We start from the raw sequence: 17,872 nt of genomic DNA on the forward strand, positions 1-17,872 counted from the left end.
ACCTTAGAAAAATAACTTATTTAATCGGTGTTATTATTTTTCAAATTTAATGTATAATTTATATTAGATAAATTAATTACAGAAATGAAATAATTAGGTAAGTAGTTAAACGGAATGAGAACACACAAAATGGCGGACTCTCTGTTGCTGTTGGTCAGTCGGTTCGTGTGATACTGTCAGCAGCCTACCCATTCACAGCACAGTTTGTTCTCGACAATGAGCCCATCCCTAGAGTTACTTGACTCGAGGTTTCGTAGTAGTTGGCGTGGTTGGAGGTTAGACTTTTACTGGTCAGTATTTAGTGAAGTGGGTGGCAGTGAATGACAGGACAGAGCCGTTGGCCTTCCGCCCTACACATCCGTCCACGATAAGCACTCGGGCCGGGTCCAAACCTAATATCCAGATAAATAATAAGAGAACATTTGAATAGGTAAGGGTAAGTGTCTAGATAGGTATTTCACAGACTTCTTAAAATCTTAGAAAATAATTACCTGTATGCGACTAAAGCACTATATTTGTTAGTGCATTTAATCCGCGTAGTAGGAATTGCATAGAGCATTGCTTTCGTTCCTCGAGAAACTTTCAAAATAAGTTTAACGCGAGAGATCTTACAACATACCAAATTATTGCATTTTGAATCGATCTATACTCGACATAAGTACCTATAATACAGTTCTGAGGATTCGCGATGACTCCATTGTTAGAATTATCTAAGAGAGAGCAAAACAGAGGGTCTGAGGAGCAAACAAAGGAACCCTTGATCAATGAACTGGATAGAGGCGTTGACGGAACAAAGCATTACCAAAAAACATTGAACATTCCGGTTCGGTCCACGCAAGCGATCATACGGGTTCTCACTTCACAAGGTAGCGCAATTAGTGCTCGTGCTACACAAAATTGAGATGATTATTTTACACAAATTGTAATGAATACCTACATATTTAAAATATTTTTGGTTAAATTAAGTATATCATCGATCTTACTCTCCAGTAAGATCGATGATAGACTTAACTGACCGAAGCGTTAGCGAAGGCCTCCGTGTTGACTTGGGCAAACTACATTCGCATGTCCGGATATTCTCCTCTACAGGTCGCAATTATCAACCGTGGATATTTTTTTTTCTATCATTTCGTTTTCTGTCAAATGTTCAAAACGGTAGAAATTTGCATAAAGGACTTAAAAGTGCCATTAGCGTCTATAGCACTTAAAACCATTGCGAAAACGCTGTGATAATGAGTAATGACTAAAAGAAACAAGTATTTTTTGTTTTTACTATTTTTAAGCTTACGAGTCTTAACGTAAAGTCAGCAGAGCCTAGTTGGTATTGTATAAGAAGTTTAATATAGATAATTTTAGTAATCCAGCCTAATACAAAGTTATCACTACCACTTAGGAGACAAAACGTGCCTTTTGGCATTTTGAGATTAATAGGACACTGTCGTTAGCGGTTTTATGGTAAGGGGTTCTTAATGTCACGGCCAACTTGCAAGAATATTTACCGAATTATTTAAAGCAAACGAAAAAGAAATACGAATATTTTTTTCACCTCAGTTGCTCATAAACCATGTTATTTCACGCAGGAGTAGCGTTCGTAAAAATGGTTAAGTATTTAAAACAAATTATAAACCTCATTACGGCTACCACCAGTTTGACACTGACGTATTCGCTAGCGTGTGCGTAACTTACTTTCAATGCATGAGTACGGCAGTCGTGGTAAGTCAACAGAATCATAGTTTTCACTATAGTACATTGTGCAACGAGGACAGTAAGTGAAATTTTGCAAACGCGGTCTTTAGATGCAAGCTGGAGTGCATTAAAGACTCGAGTTTTTCATCACAATTGCGAAGAAAAAACTAAATTTTAAGCGAAATAATTCTTAAATACGGTGACATTTCAAACATTCGTCCGTCATATTGTCATTTGACAGGGTGGGGCATCGCAGGCACAGACCTATCCGGCATTTAGCCAAGATATAAAAATTCTTTAAAAATATTTTAACCGTCTATTAAATTAAATAAACACTATATTTTCTAAAATGAACAATAAATTATAAACGTCAATATTTTAAAAGTAAAACTCATTTGTACCTACTTGTTTCGTATGAATTAGTTATACACAATAAAATAAAGCTATAACTTCCTCGGGAGTTAAAGCTACTTTTTTCACTATCCATAACTCCTACGCGAACAATACATGCCTTTGTTTTTCAGTACACGTGCATGAAATAAGATCTATTTCGAGCAAGTGTGATGAAAAATACATAGATCTAATTCAGCATTGTTAATAGACAAATGGTATCCGTTTCAACATTTTCGGCGATAACCTCGCACTATCAGAGTCAAGTTGAATAGAAACAAGTTAGATTGTATTACGAGGAGCACCTACTTACATAATATTTGTACTAATAAGAATATGTACTTATATTTCATGACCCTCGTTCCGGGTCTTTCCTGATGCAGAGGCTGTCTATCGCGATCCAGCGTGGCAACGCACCTTTGCATCCGGACGGGCGCGAGACGAGTTGTTTGACTAAGTTCTTATTTGTGGCTTTGCTTAGTTTAGTTATGGTATAATTATAATTAATGTCAATGTAATGTTTGTGACTTTATTGTAATGGAATGGTGATTTATATTAAATTTAATTTATATTGTTTATTTCCTATATAAACTGACATAGTAACCTGCTATGTACTTTGCATAAAATTTGGTTTTATATTTGGGCTAGGATTTTTAATAAAATATTCATACGTACTTACTTATATATATGTACATACATAGAAAACACCCATGACTCAGGAACAGATATCTGTTTTCAACACACAAATTAATGCCCTTACCGGGATTCGAACCCGGAACCATCGCTATCACCGCTTCTAACCACAAGGCCAGACCGATCGTCAGATAACATATGAAAGGTTCTGTAGTTACCGCCAAAATAGATTGCAAAAATTAAAAAAACGGCTTATATTTATTTTCACGATTTTTTTCATATTTTTTGGACCCATGGTCCCCCTCCCCCTTCTACACCCTCAGCTAAACCTCCACCCCCGAGGACTTTTAATATGTTCATTGGACACCACAAGGTATAACTGTACAGTCAGCATCAAAAGTAGCGGATCAAACAAGGTTCCAAAAGTATCCACCATTCTGTACTCGTAACAGCTTAACAAAATGTGGTGGTTCCATATGTAGAACAATTAAGGTGGTAAAATATATACTTTTGAATGTAAATTTTAGAGATTTATCTATATTTGGAAAAGTTATCCGGAATATCAGATACTTTTGGCGCGTTGTTTCATCCGCTACTATTGATGCTGACTGTACCAATTCACAAAGCTATACGAATTATTTCCCCTTACAAATATGAATTATTTCAAATTAAACCGAATATAGGCAATATCACGTTTGGTTTAATATGACGTGGCTACTAGGCACGATTACTCTTTGTGGCGATGCACGTCATAAATAATTGGATAAAAATCTTGGTTGCTGTGAATGAACGCCCGATGATAAGGGTTCATTCTGTAAAGGCGGTTATGGTGTTAGAGGTCGACTGATAAGCGGCCTATGTGCCGCCGAATGGCTGCGTTTTATCACACGAAATGTAACGATTATATTTAAACACACAGCAGAAATATTTTATTAATCTTTTACATTAGATGACATCCTAATTAAAGTAAACCAATTTGGGCGTCGCAAAACACAGAAGGGATTCAATTATGACACAACCCTTATCTTTAGGCTCACTTGTGTCATCGATGTCGAAATCACGGCCCATCATTATATTATTGACGCTAGCTTAAAGATCTTAATTTAAAATTTTCTGATAACAGACTATTGACAAGCGCATTATATACCAAGCTTAAAGTTATAATACAATTTTACATAATCCTAAACCATCTGAACAAATATTAGTGCAGTTAGGCATGACTTTCATACTGAGACCTAAAAAACAAAGGCTAAAAGTGCACCTTAGAAAATGTCTCGTAAACAAGGAAGGCGAGTCTAATTCGAGTACAGTCATTCTATATCGGGCTGTCATGCCACAGAGGATTAATCTGACAGAGGAATATCTTTAAACATCTGTTTTGTTACAATACAACTGTTGCAAGTACATGTACAGTACTAAAGGGTACTAGGGTCAAGTTTTATCGACATCGATATTACATATTTTTTTATATTACAAAAAATATGACTAGACTTTAAAAGTTCAGTTCGAGTAGTGGATTATAAAACTTATAAAATAAGAGCATCCGTCAATGTTTACTTCTTTCTTTAATAATTTAATACATTATTATATTTCATCACAAAGGCGAAAAAAATAGGGAAATATTCATTGTGAAGGTATATTACGAGTTTTATTTTTAATACTACGTCGGTGGCAAACAAGCATACGGCCCGCCCGATGGTAAGCAGTCTCCTTAGCCTATGTACGCCTGCAACTCCAGAGGAGTTACATGCGCGTTGCCGACCCTAACTCTCCGCCCCCTCGTTGAGCTCCGGCAACCCTACTCACCGGCAGGAACACAACACTATGAGTAGGGTCCAGTGTTATTTGGCTGCGATTTTCTGTAAGGTGGAGGTACTTCCCCAGTTGGGCCAGTCTACTCTAGATCTGGAATGACATCCGCTGTGCTGTGCCCTACCACACAAAGCGAGACGACATTCACAATGCCCATACCTCTCTTTTGGACGTAGTAGTGTGAGGACGTACCCGGGTCCAATGAAAAATGATATAAAATATCAAATAAGACCCCCCTTCAAAGAGTGTATTTTTATTTATATTTGATAATACGATTATATATTTTTGGAATTACATGGTACGTCCTAATTTCGCCATCAAATTAATAAGTTTTCTGGTTTTGTTGAAAAATAAATACACATTTGTTCTCGACAAATCGAATCTATCGAATATGAAGTAGTTTGTAAACACTACTCGGTTACGAAATCGTTGCTCTGTAAGTTTAATCCTCCGTTGGCTATGCAGTACCTACTACCTACATGGACTGTGCAACAGCAATCGTAAACTCGCCCGTGTCGTAACGTATTACGGTTCCACGCGTTACGGAAGCTAAGATATATCGTCGACACTTCCCCCGTTTGCAGTATCGGGTTACTTTTGCAGCAAAAGCTAAATAAGTAGTTATTAGGGCTTGCATGTTTATAAACTGTCATAACTAGACGCAGAGTAAATACTGTGCTTGTGATTATACATCGTGTGGCTTGTAAAAGGGATAAACAAGTAAACACAAACTAACGTATAAAAAAAAATCCCTTGGGTATATTTGAGTGTTTACAAGATTTACAGAAAACTTTTAATTCATTACAGCACATGAACATTAAACAGTCGGTTATAAACTCAAAACACAAGTACAATAGTCGAGAAAACCATTATGCTGTTCGAGGAGTAAGTACCTTGGCATAAATAAGTTAAAAGTTAAGATGGTTTTAATACATATTTGTTTAAAAAATGAGCGCATCTTGCCATCAAACGTAAAAGTTTGGTAAGTTATTATTGTCAAATTATTAGTGTACGTTTTTTTAATAACTCAGTAAAAAAAATTTTGCCCGCTCTTAACTTCAAAATCGCAGAAAAATTGTTGGGAAAATATAAAAAATTGTCAAATACTGATATCCTGTTAGTTAATTTAGTTCTTTCTCCACCAGTGTAACAGTAATTGTAATAATAATATTAAACCTACCTACTTCACCACTACTTGGCAAATTACATTTTCTATACTTCTGTAGGTACAATATATTGCTTATAGATTATTACTAATCATTAAATAAAAAAATCTCCAGATGGAATTATTTATAAAATTGAAGATTCTTAATACCCGTAGAAAGTAGTTGTAGTAGTGTACTTGTTTTATTTATTAATTCCTAGTTTTATATATATATTTTTTTCATTTTCTTTTCATTAGAAACTAGATACCTACTTTAAATTGTTTAACATAAATAGAAAGGATGCCGCTATTCTCATCGGCAATCAACATGGCATGGCAGTGCGCATCGATTGGTTAAAGTAATAAAGAAGCCGTATATGGTTCGGCTTCGAGTGTCCGCGTACCTATACGGGGTTGTTAATCGGGCTTAATTGTGGGAAGGTATGGTTTCTTAGAAGAGAATAGTGTAAGTAGCAGCACTATAACAAACTTGAGAAAAGCCGTAATAATAATCTAATACCATCAGAAAACAAGATTCTCGGTTGTGGAACGTTTCGTTTTCATTAGGGCTCATTTAAACAGCGCGCGAAGTGTCATGCGATTTTAGTTACGTTGCGGACTATTGAGGTTACATCTAATTCAGCCGACTGATCAAATGCCGCAATGTAATGAAACTCGCATGCGAGTTCTCGTACTATTTAAATAAGCCTTTATAGATGATAGTAGTTCTTAATCTCATTCAGTGACAAGAGACTCGCCCTTTATCTTGGCAGGGACCACCTGTTATGAAGTCTGTAATGACAACAAAGGATTTATCTCTTAATATAAGGGGGGAGCTTGAGAGACTTAGCCGTAGGTTTGCTGAGTCAATCAATAACTCGGATCTGTAAGAATTAATTTTAGGTAGGATTAGGTGATTTATAAGCAAAACAAAAGCTTTTGGGATGCGGGAAAATATTGTGCATTTTAGTAAATCAATCAATTAAGTATTGTTATATGCAGCTATTTATAATGTAATATAGTAAAGATGTGTTTGTTATACATGACTTTTTAAACAGAAATTAGGCTTTACATTGGACAAAATCGGTTGTATTCAATTGGAAAATCAACACTATCAACAGTGCATTAATAATATAACTTGCGTCAGACCAAAAATATCCGCAATATTGCAGCAGTGTAGGCTGTATATAACGCCCTTGTTAGAAGTAGATTAGAAAGCGGCGCAATTGTATGATGGAAAAAATATAGAACAAATTTCTAAGACATTTGTACCTAAAAAGCTATGGGGTATATCCATTTAACCCGTTGATGTTTAATAGAGTTTGAGTTTAGTTGAGATTTAATTTAAAAGATTCGTAGTTTTTTTAATATTTTGTGTACTTATTGTTATTGCGAATGTTTAGTTTTTTTTAAATGTAATATATATCACGTGTTGGACTAAAATAGTCTGTAAGTGGTATGTATGCTGGTTATATTATAAATAAATAAAAACTTTGTTATTGTTTTAAAACCAGAGTGATCGCAGTCGTCACATGTTTCAGCAGCATATATTTATGTATGCCGACGAAGTCGTGAATAAAAAAAAAGAATGTTTTTGTAGTAGGTGAATTCTCCCATGTGAGCCAGTCTCCCAGACTCCCCTTACCCAATAGCTAGGCGAGTAGGCGAGAAACTGAGGGTTATTAAAAATGTAGGATGCGAGATAATGTTTACAGCCAGTTGCCTAATTTAAGAACTTGTATCACGTCACGTGATACTATTATTAAATCTCAGGGCGACGACCTCTGTTATCGAGGCAGATTAAGTAACACATATTTTTAAAAGCACAGTATAAACTCCCTCTCCTTTCATGTTATAGTATTTTAATGCGCTGTAAAATTCAGGACGTGTCACATTTTACAATATATACTATACAGGTTGTATTTTTTTTTAATGCAAAAATAACAATTTGACATGCTCTTTATAGAAGATGTTCCAATTTGCCACCATGACTGCGATACAGTGCGATCGAAGGATGCAACATTTCTCGTTTATATCGGAACCGGTCCGGTCGGAAACAAAAATATTTCGGAAACGCAGTTTGGTAGATTTCACGACACGTAGGTACCTACAACGTATATCCGGCATGTCCTTCACTTACCATTACCTATACAATTTTGCAGAGGTATCTTTTCCCGAAGATCCTTTTTGAATAAAACCGTTAATGTAGCAAAATTTAAAAGACATAGTGCGATTGATTTTTAGTACACACTATAGGTATTTTTATAATTAATTCTAATAAACGATTTTGTTTTGTTTAATATAACTGAAAAATCTACTAAATACGCATATAAGGGTGTATGCGTCCCCAACACGCTAGCGTGGGAACCACAGCCCAAACATCTCGCTCGTGGATTATATATATTTTATTATTTATGTATTTAATCTTTATTGCACAATACATGAATGTACAAATGGCGGACTTAATGCCTTAAGGCATTCTCTACCGGTCAACCAATGGGTTAAACCAGAAAGATTAAGTGGGTGCCGTGTCTTTTAAAGTAAATGAATTTGTAACCAAGACTAAATATGAATATAAACTATATATTGATAAACTTACACATATACTGATACATATATTGATACATACATAATTATACCAAGAGTGAATCGTTAGTTACAGCAAGTAGTTTAGCGTACTTAAATATTTTAAAAAAACTGGCCAGAGAAAAGCCGGAATTCCTGCTAGTCAAACCAAGATAAGTTGGCAGCGATTTTGATAGCCCAGACGGTGCACGGGTTATTTTAAACAACAAACTTCTATTAAAATTCTCTCTTCTAAAATTATAACGTTTACTTGACACTTGCAATGAGTTCGAAATTTCCTACTACCTAAAGGTTGTCTGGAAGAGATCGCTTTTTAGCGATAAGACCGCCTGTTGTTACCTGGTTCTATTTTCCTTTAAAATTCATTTGTAGTTTTACATGTATGTAAAATGTATAATTGTAGGTGCAATAAAGAATATTTACTTACTTACGTACTTACTTGCACCGTCTGGGCTATCAAAATCGCTGCCAGCTTATCTTGGTCTGACTCTATCGCAGTACTACTTCTTAAAACTTTTACTTTTTTCTGAGGTACTCATAGTTAGCGCTACAGCAGGCTTCAGAGAGTATTTTATTTATTTTTATGCGATGTGTTTAGTTTTATACTCGTATTAAATTTGGGGTCTCTGTTTTACTGTACTAGCGAAAGACTGTCGCATATTACTTAAATTAAGGACAGTCTGGCTGAAATGCAGGCTAAGTTAGAGGTATCGAATAATATCATCAGAGTACTACGTTCTGAATTAGCGTTAATACGTAGTGCTAGTTCGGAAAGTAGGTCAGATAACTCTAACATAGCCGTGTGTCACGTTGCGCGGAATATGTCCATCGGCGGTTTCGAGTCCGCGAATTTGGATGAGTCGACCTTTGCTGACCAGGCGACCACTGACCCGCGCTCCGCCGCTCGCCCATCAAAAACGACGGGCACGTCATGTGAGAGTACGTTAACCCCACAACGTTCCTACGCCGCTACTGCCGCTAAGCCGCCTGCTGTGTCCATGTCTAAGCAGCGGCCGAAGAAGGATCACAGGATTCACAAGGATCGATCACAGCTGACTTTAAAAGAGTCGGGATGCGACAGAGGTGGAGAGCAGAAAGGAGCCATTTCGTCAGAATAAGTGCGATACCGCACCGAATGGACCCAATCATTTGCTGCGTACTGGCAACACCGACAACGCTGCAGTATGTGTCCCGTTTACAGTGCCGGATTAAGACATTTTGGTGCCCTAAGCATTTCTAGACCATGGTGCCCCCTCATCAAGATTACATTGAATTTTATTGGTAAATTGAGTGACGTTTATTGCCGGATTACTGCTGAGAATAGAATGTTCAATCCGTCACATCATTTTATCACGGAAATTGACAGTACTGCAGCAGTATTGTTCCAAGAGTAGGTAAGGTCAAGTGTAAGCAAATTCGAAGACCGTGCTTCGCATAAGTCCGGAGGCCAAGCCAACCAATGTCTAAGTGTAAGCGAAGACGTAAGACATAGGCCGTTCTCCGCACAGGGTTTTGCAACCTCTAGAGCTTTCCTGCGAAGCTCATTCATGTGAGGGCAAAGGCCGAACTTCAGTAGGGGCTTAGCCATTGGCCATTGGTTCTTGTCAGAACCAGTACCAATGGCAACAAATGTCGTAAATAGCAAATTATTGTTTACGAAAACGGGACTTAATAGGGTAAGTTTTAAAATTACCTCTGACCAGACGTTTCAAGGCCGGCGTTGTCCCCATGGTCTCGGAGAAGACTGTATAAAGTCGACATCATTATTTTGACGTTGGAGGTAATTTTAGAACTTAATAAAACGCGATTAAGTCCCGTTTTTTTAAATAATAATGTGTCACAATTAAGCCAATACAATTAGATTTTTTCGACCTAAAAATACGTGTAATCCGTAGGTGCTCCATTCCAGGAGGTGTGCATAAATGTTTCCTCATTTTCGATTTTTTTGCTTGTAAATCGTAAACGGTACGGCCGACGGAAAATCTGTTCTAATTACGAGTATTATTAAAATTGATATCTGAGGATCCGAAATGTAATTTAACTATGTTCTTGCAATAAAATATATTGATTGATCGATTGATTGATTTAAGGTACCTTAATATGTATTCGTAGTAAATTGTAAAAAAAGGTCGACATTTTTTATTTTTGGTAAAATCATGTTAATGATCCGAAAACGCTTTCTTACCAGTGTCTGATCCACCAAGTGCTATTGTAATTGATAGTGGGTTCCTTCTACATCGAGTGGTTTGGCAATCCAAAGGAAAAACTTATCTCCTTAGGATCCCAAAATGTATGCACACCTCCTGGGATAGAACAAACTCGGATTACACGCATTTAGGACCGAATAAATGTATTAAAACAATTTCCAGCTTGCTGGGAATTAATTTCTCAAAACGCTATTATTGGATCTAATTTGATTGGCCTAAATCGTAAAGGTTTAAATCAGTGTTTTTAAAGGCAAAGTCATAGGTCGAGCTGCAAGAAAACAAGGCTTGAATTTGACCAATGGCGAGGTATGGATAGCTGGACGTCCGGAGCGTCCGATCGCGGCGCGTTTTCGTATAACACAACCAATGGCGAAGTGTGAGCAAGGCAGACCAGCTGCGAAAGAGGACAGCATAGATTTGGGTCCATGGCCAAGCGAAAGTGAGGCAGTTTGCATAAAGTAGAAGGCCTGGCGTCGCATAAGACCTAACGCCGAACTGCAAAAGAGTGGCTTGAAATCGAACCCATGTAATCACGGTCCTCCTACTGCTCGGCCTTTGGCTTAACTCGAAAGCGCAACTTGATAAGATGCTTTTGTTTTTCGGCCTTCGCAGGGCCCTTTATTACACTTTGACAATTAGGTCGCAGGATCGCGGCTCTACAGCACTCGGCCTGGCCGATATATCTGGTGTACAAGAGAGCAAAATACGCTACAAAATCTGTAATCTACGTCGAGAAAATCGGCTGGCCACAAGCCCGACGGTAAGATTTTTTGGCCATGAGCTTTGATGGCCTCCGCGTAAGGTTGGAGATGTGCTTACGTGTCCTCACTCTCTTACGACCCTTCGTTATTAGATGGGTAGTTGCACACGTATCAAAAAGTTTCGTGTACATAAGTACTACACTACGACTGCGATGCTGATGCAGCCTGCGCGTTTTTTTTCCTACGATTTTGGTGCCCCCCTACACGTGGTGCCCTAAGCAAGTGCTTATTTTGCTTAATGGTTAATCCGGCACTGCCCGTTTACACTACCTTAGGAAGATCTAGGGGATCGTAAAGTATGTACGAATCAAGTCTGGATTCGTCCTGAGGGTCGTGAAGTTGAAATCTCAACACAATGTGAATTTTAATTATTTTGTGGTGAGCGTTCCGACTGAACACTTAGCGACCTTCATCAAGAAGGAGTTTTGGCCGGAGAGTGTCAAGTTCCGGCGGTTCTGCGGCCGGCTCACTGACACTGCGGGTTACTTTTAGATATATTTTATAATAATATGTATGCTAGTTTATCTATGGGCCAATAGTTGCCTGAAAATAAAGATTTTCATTCATTCATTACTTAAATTAAACATTATTTATCGTCTCGGTATACTTACATTTATTTATCTTTTCATGTATGTGCTGGTTCGGTAAGTTGGTATGTTCTGTTTAGTTTAAATAAAATACACAAAGCCGAATATCACTTAAAAAAAACTTTTCTTTCTAGATACCTTCTTAACACCTTAGAGAATGTATTTTCATAAACGCTGATAGTTTTTCTTCATTTCTAATATTGTTTGAACTATTTTTCTTGTTTTCTAATTTTGTGTTTAATTACAAAGTTCCATATTGCTTACTTCAAAACTATTGCTCCCAATAAAAACTTTCACTCCTCTTTGAACATTTTTAGGCAACGGATTTAAAAAAAGCAGTTTTTTTTGAAGCGCTGGTGTCCTAGCGGAAAGAGCATGCGACTTGCAATACGGAAGTCGCGGGTTCAATTCAAACCCCGGCTCATACCAATGAGTTTTTCGGAACTTATGTACGAAATATCATTTGATATTCACCAGTAGCTTTTCGGCAAAGGAAAACATCGTGAAGAAAAAGGACTAATCCCATCAATCATTTGTAGTTTTACATGTATGTAAAATGTATAATTGTTGGTGCAATAAAGAATATTTACTTACTTACTTACTTAATCCCAATAAGGCCTAGTTTACCCTCTGGGTTGAAAGGTCAGTTGGCAGTCGCTTTCGTAAAAACTAGTGCCTACGCCAATTCTCGGAATTAGTTGCCAAGCGGACCCCAGGCTCCCATGAGCCGTGGCAAAATGCCGGGACAACGCGAAGAAGAAGACTGTTTTTTTTTTAAACATCTATCTTGTGTCTTTCTAAGAAGTTTTTAAGTATTTGTACTCGATACAAACTCTGAACCTAATTTTAACTTAGTAGGGGATGAAGTTTTGAAAACGCTCATATTACTTTTATGCTGTGTCTTTCCACGAAGTTTCTAGTCTCTTACTCAAATCGTTTCCGTTGCAAACTTTCAACCCCCTTTGCGCCACCTTAACCGTCTCGCTGTCTGATGTTATCCTTTTCAACTTACTTTCATGTCCCACAATTTTAAAAAAAGTTCCCGATACAAACTTACTGGCTTAAACCGTTTAAAGCCCCCGTAGGGGGGAAAATTTTCAATAACGCTTAAATTACTTTTCTTGTATATTTCTAAGAAGTTTTAGAGTTTTTACACGATACACAATTTCAACCCCGTTTAACCTCTTTAGTGGATAAATTTTCAATAACGTTTATATTAACTTGTTTTTTACAAAGTAACAAATGCCCTACTCAAAACAAACAATCCTGATATGAATTTTACTACTCTTATTTTTCTTGTATTTTAAATCAATGCCTTTTTTTCAAACTTGCAATGAAATGTTGACATGAATTACTTCAAATGACGTCCGGAAATATTACATATCAGGTGCGATGAGTAAAGATGATATGTAAAGGAATTTCATACAGCCGTACACACCTAGGCTTGTAAAGCAACCTTCTTTTGTTTTTAAAAAACGCTGATATCAGTTTTCTTGTATTTTATAAAATAATTTTTTGCGAAGCTTCAAGTTCTTAAACTTTCACCCTAACTTTACCCTTTTTAACTTCCTCAGGGGATGAATTTTCAAAAACGCTGACATTAATTTTCTCGTTATTTTAATAAAATACTTACGTTTTTACGAAGTTTCAATTTCCTAGCTTAAAATAAAACTTGAAACCCATACAACCTTTCATCTACTTTTTAACCCCCTTAGTTTGACTTCTTATCCTTGTAGTGGTGCTACTAGGCTTCAAGAAACTCGATGTTGTCAGGCTGGAAAGTGGTGCTGTTTCCATCAACAACCCCTTGAATTTCCTCTTATAATTCCCATACATTCGCTGTGTCGCATGAATTTTTTGAAAAATGGAAATCGAATCTACTTCCCGTGAGATTCAAATGTTTTTAATAAACCTGATATTTATTGGTACCCCATGAACTTACAAGTTGCAAAAGTTAACGTGGTGCGCGCACTACCTGTGAAAACGCTTCATACAAAAAGCGCCTGGGACTGCACAGGCTGCGTCAAAATGTATGCGCATAAGAATCATAATGAATAAGTTTTTCGCTATTTATGCCGTAAAAAATATGTTTAAACTACATATATAGTTTTCATACTTTTTTTTCTCCTTATATCATAAGGAATCTGTTAAAAGTATTAATATACATTAGGGCAATAAAAAATATGTTAACATTTTACATTTTTAAACTCTAATATCTTTACAAAAATGTTACAAAAAATTGCGGATGTCACAATTCTAGATTAGGATGTAAGGTTTTTGTTTGTGACTAATATGTTTAAGGGAGGACTGTGTCTGTGTTCTGGCGTAGTGGGTAGTGACCCTGCCTATGAAGCCGATGGTCCCGAGTACAAATCCCGGTAAGGGCATTTATTTGTGTGATAAATAAAAATAGATATTTGTTCCTGAGTGTATTGGTGATGGGTGATTTCTATGTATATCAGTATGTATTTATCTATATACGTATGTATATCGTCGCCTAGGAGCCATAGTACAAGTTTTGCTTAGTTTGGGACTAGGTCGATCTGTGTAAGATTGACCCCAATATTTTTTTAATAAATTAAAGTGACATCATTATAATCATTAACAGAGAAGAAGATTGGAATAACACTAACAAGGAGAGGCCACGGTCTGGGAAACTCACTTTGGGACCAGACTCCGTATAATAGTAGTCCTCCACTAGGGTGTTCAAACCTTTAAATAAAAGTGCCGAATGGCCAGTTACTTCAGAGAAATAAACCCTAAAAATTTCACATGTAGCTTATATACTAGTAATTTTATCACCGCGCCAGCGTCTTCATAGTGTAGTCGGTTATGTACCTGTTTGTCGCGTGGACGCTTGAGGTTCGAGTCTCACTCTCGACTAATTTTTTTTTTCTTTTTCAATTAATTATTTTTAATATCAAATAGATTTAATCAGAATACAATATTGATAAATGTTAAATTATTTATTTATTTATATTAACTACTTTTCCAATTATTGTATTCTGATTGAATCTATTTGATTTTAATAATAATTAATTGAAAAAGAAAAAAAAATAGTCGAGAGTGAGACTAGAACCTCGAGCGTCCACGCGGCAAACAGGTTCGTAACCGACCACACTATGAGACGCTGTCGCCGGTAGTAAAATTACTAGTATATAAGCTACATTTGAAATTTTAAAGGTTTATTTCTCCGAAGTAACTGGCCATTCGGCACTATTATTTTTAGGGTTGAACACCCTAGTGGAGGACTACTATTATATGGAGTCTGGTCCCAAAGTGAGTTTCCCAGACCGTGCCCTCTCCTAGTAAGTAACAACAAGTACATCTTACGCAAAAACATGGTTTGGTTTTGAGAAACGATCGCCGAGATGCACCCATCTGGTCCACACGTGTTGCAGTGTTTCCGGCGGTACGCGAATCCGTCAATCCACCACATTGTTCACATCGTAACATATTACGTCCAAGTTTGACTAGTGGGTACCTTATTTATTATGGTAATTTAACTTTAAAAATATTGTCGTAAGTAACGTAACGTTGATCAATATAATTAACGTAACGTTGATGAAATGATCAATAATTTACGTACTTACATTAACACAAAAACGCTAGTAAGACTTTAATCACTCTATATGTCGCTGGCAAATCGTAAGAGTCCGCCATTTACAAGTGGCGTCGTCATTTTACAAACGTTTTCACGTTTGCGTATTGCCGAGTTAGTGCGTTCAATAGTGTCAACGTAAACGTGATGGTTGTCTCAGTGTATTTTATCAATATATAAAAACTTTCATACCACACCACTATCGTCACGGCCACCAAAATCTCAAGGTAACACAAAACCGAATCAGATCACCCCGACGATCATCCACGAGGTATTGTCTGTCCTAGCCCTAGAGAGCAATTAGGAAATCGGAGGCGCGGAGGGAGAGCAGCCCTCGCCGAGTGTAGTAACCGTGCTTTGTCACGCGAGGGCGGCAGGGCTGTTCTTCCGCAGCGCCAGAGCTACCCAGATCCAAAAGCTTCCACCGGCCCCTGCGCCCCTAAGTCAGACGAACTCCAGATTTGATGGACACCCCTGCGTGTTTTATAGTTTTGATAAGCAGCGCCACGCACCAAGAACTAGTTCGGCCAAAATGCCGCGGCAAATTGCAAACGGCGCTGTTAATTTTTACAATTTGCCTTCGGAAATGTAATTTTTTTTTATACAAGGTAAGTTAAACACTAACCTTCTTTGCGCATGGCTCGCGGCCCTCACGAGTTGGCGCGCTGCTCGCAGCCTCGAGTCCCACGCCGCGCTCGCATCACCGGCGTCGGCGCCGACCGACGACACCACCCACTGTTGCTCTTCGATCTACCACCAAAAATTCAGCACAAGGGTAATTTTCACGGTACGTGAAAAAATATATAACCTTGTAGTTATAATCACCTTATTGATTACACAAACGGAATTACCTTGGGATTATTAACCCCCAACCTCAGACCCCCGTCTACCTTCACCTCTCACACCTATCCCTCCGTAAGCTTGTTTGCCACCGAAGTAGTATATTAAAAAAAACCCACCTTAGTGAGTATCTCTTTGAAATCCTTGACAATGGGCACGGGCCGCTTGGCTTTGTCGTTGTAGTAGGTGACGGCGAGGCGCGCGCCCGCGAACCAAATTTCCAGCTCGTTCAGCGCGCTTCGGATCGCCGATTCGTTGGACGCGCTTGTACTTATTTTCTAGACAAAAATAATCTAATGTTAGATATTCGAAACCATACAAATTGGGATTTTTGTATTGACGAAAATGTAGTGACAACTAATATAATATAAAATATGGAATCGCCCTATTTATTAATTACTGTCTTTATACTTCATTATAATCAGTTTCTTTTTAAGATTAGAGAATTTTAAATCTCAAAAGTAGTGGTCACTTTTTTCCTCCAAAATTAAATCTGAGTAACTGTGCACTGAATTATAGTATCGTTTACATATTATTGTACCGCAATATTAGATATCATAGGAACCCTAGCATTCCGGAAGAAAAAGTTAACTACCACAACTGTTGAGGTTAGAAAAAGAATAATCTTAAAAAAACGGGATCTGCCTTTTTATTGCTCTTGCATATTCGAGCGATGGAGGCAGATAGAGAAATTCCGATTTTCATATTTCACGGTAGGCCCTCAGCGTACTGTAATTACAAATAAAGTACCTAAATGGTGGCACTTAAGTTTGATCTCATCGGACCTATATAATTTTATGGCAACCACGCACAAGATAAGTTTATATATACACACTTTATATCTATAGAAGAAAATAAATCCTAAATTTCATTAGTATTGGCAAATACATTATTCTTTAGCTTACGATGCAAAAATTCAATGCCTTTGTTTTCTGAATATTATTTAAAGATGTTAGCATCTTGCAGAAAGCAAATAAAATCGACATTAGAAAGAAATGAAATAACAACATACAAGTTTAGACGCTAAGTATCGTCACTATTTCTGTGAATGGCTAACCCGTCCCATCATCCCCTGCCGGACTATCAGTCATAGACACCGATAGAACAATAGGTTTTTTATTCTCCCACTATGAATAGGAGGATACTGTTATGCCTGTTTTCAAAGCTTATCTTTTCTTCAAACGGTATATACAGACAAAGGAGAACTAAATCAAAATCACGAAAAGTAAGGTAAAACATTGCAGCCGAAATTATCAGCTCGAGTAGATGGCGTTTACACAACTCCGTAATCTGTAAGTTATCGCACCGTGAGGCAGAGTCAACGCACACAAAAACACGTCGTGCTTAGACATGAAACTGTTATCGCCCTTTAAAATGTAGAAGCTTTATCTTCTTATATAGTTCTTTACTTGTGTATACATGTGATAATACATTCATCAATCTATTTCATCGCCTTTATTCGTGTCTGAGCTTAAAAATATGGTTAATAAACATATGTTGACGTCTGTCAAGTTAGCAGCTACAATATGTTGAACTACTTTGCTCGTTGTCTATGCCTACTATTAAGGCATGCATGTGAGAATTACGAATGATTACATTTTATCAATTAGTAGTTGATAGTAGGA

At 37.3% G+C, this 17,872-nt stretch overlaps 1 protein-coding gene across 1 annotated transcript in view; it reads right to left on the reverse strand.

Moving 5' to 3' along the window:
* Positions 1-17,872, reverse strand: part of LOC133517475 (cytoplasmic dynein 2 heavy chain 1) — a 149,635-nt gene that overhangs the window by 94,562 nt on the left and 37,201 nt on the right. The window contains exons 24-25 of the mRNA XM_061850807.1: positions 16,367-16,525; positions 16,033-16,157 (exon numbers count right to left, since the gene is read on the reverse strand). Of these exons, the coding sequence (XP_061706791.1) occupies positions 16,033-16,157; positions 16,367-16,525 (284 nt within the window). The remainder of the gene's footprint in view (positions 1-16,032; positions 16,158-16,366; positions 16,526-17,872) is intronic.

The sequence above is a fragment of the Cydia pomonella genome, chromosome 4, assembly GCF_033807575.1.
Source record: "Cydia pomonella isolate Wapato2018A chromosome 4, ilCydPomo1, whole genome shotgun sequence".
In the NCBI taxonomy this organism is placed as follows: domain Eukaryota; kingdom Metazoa; phylum Arthropoda; class Insecta; order Lepidoptera; family Tortricidae; genus Cydia; species Cydia pomonella.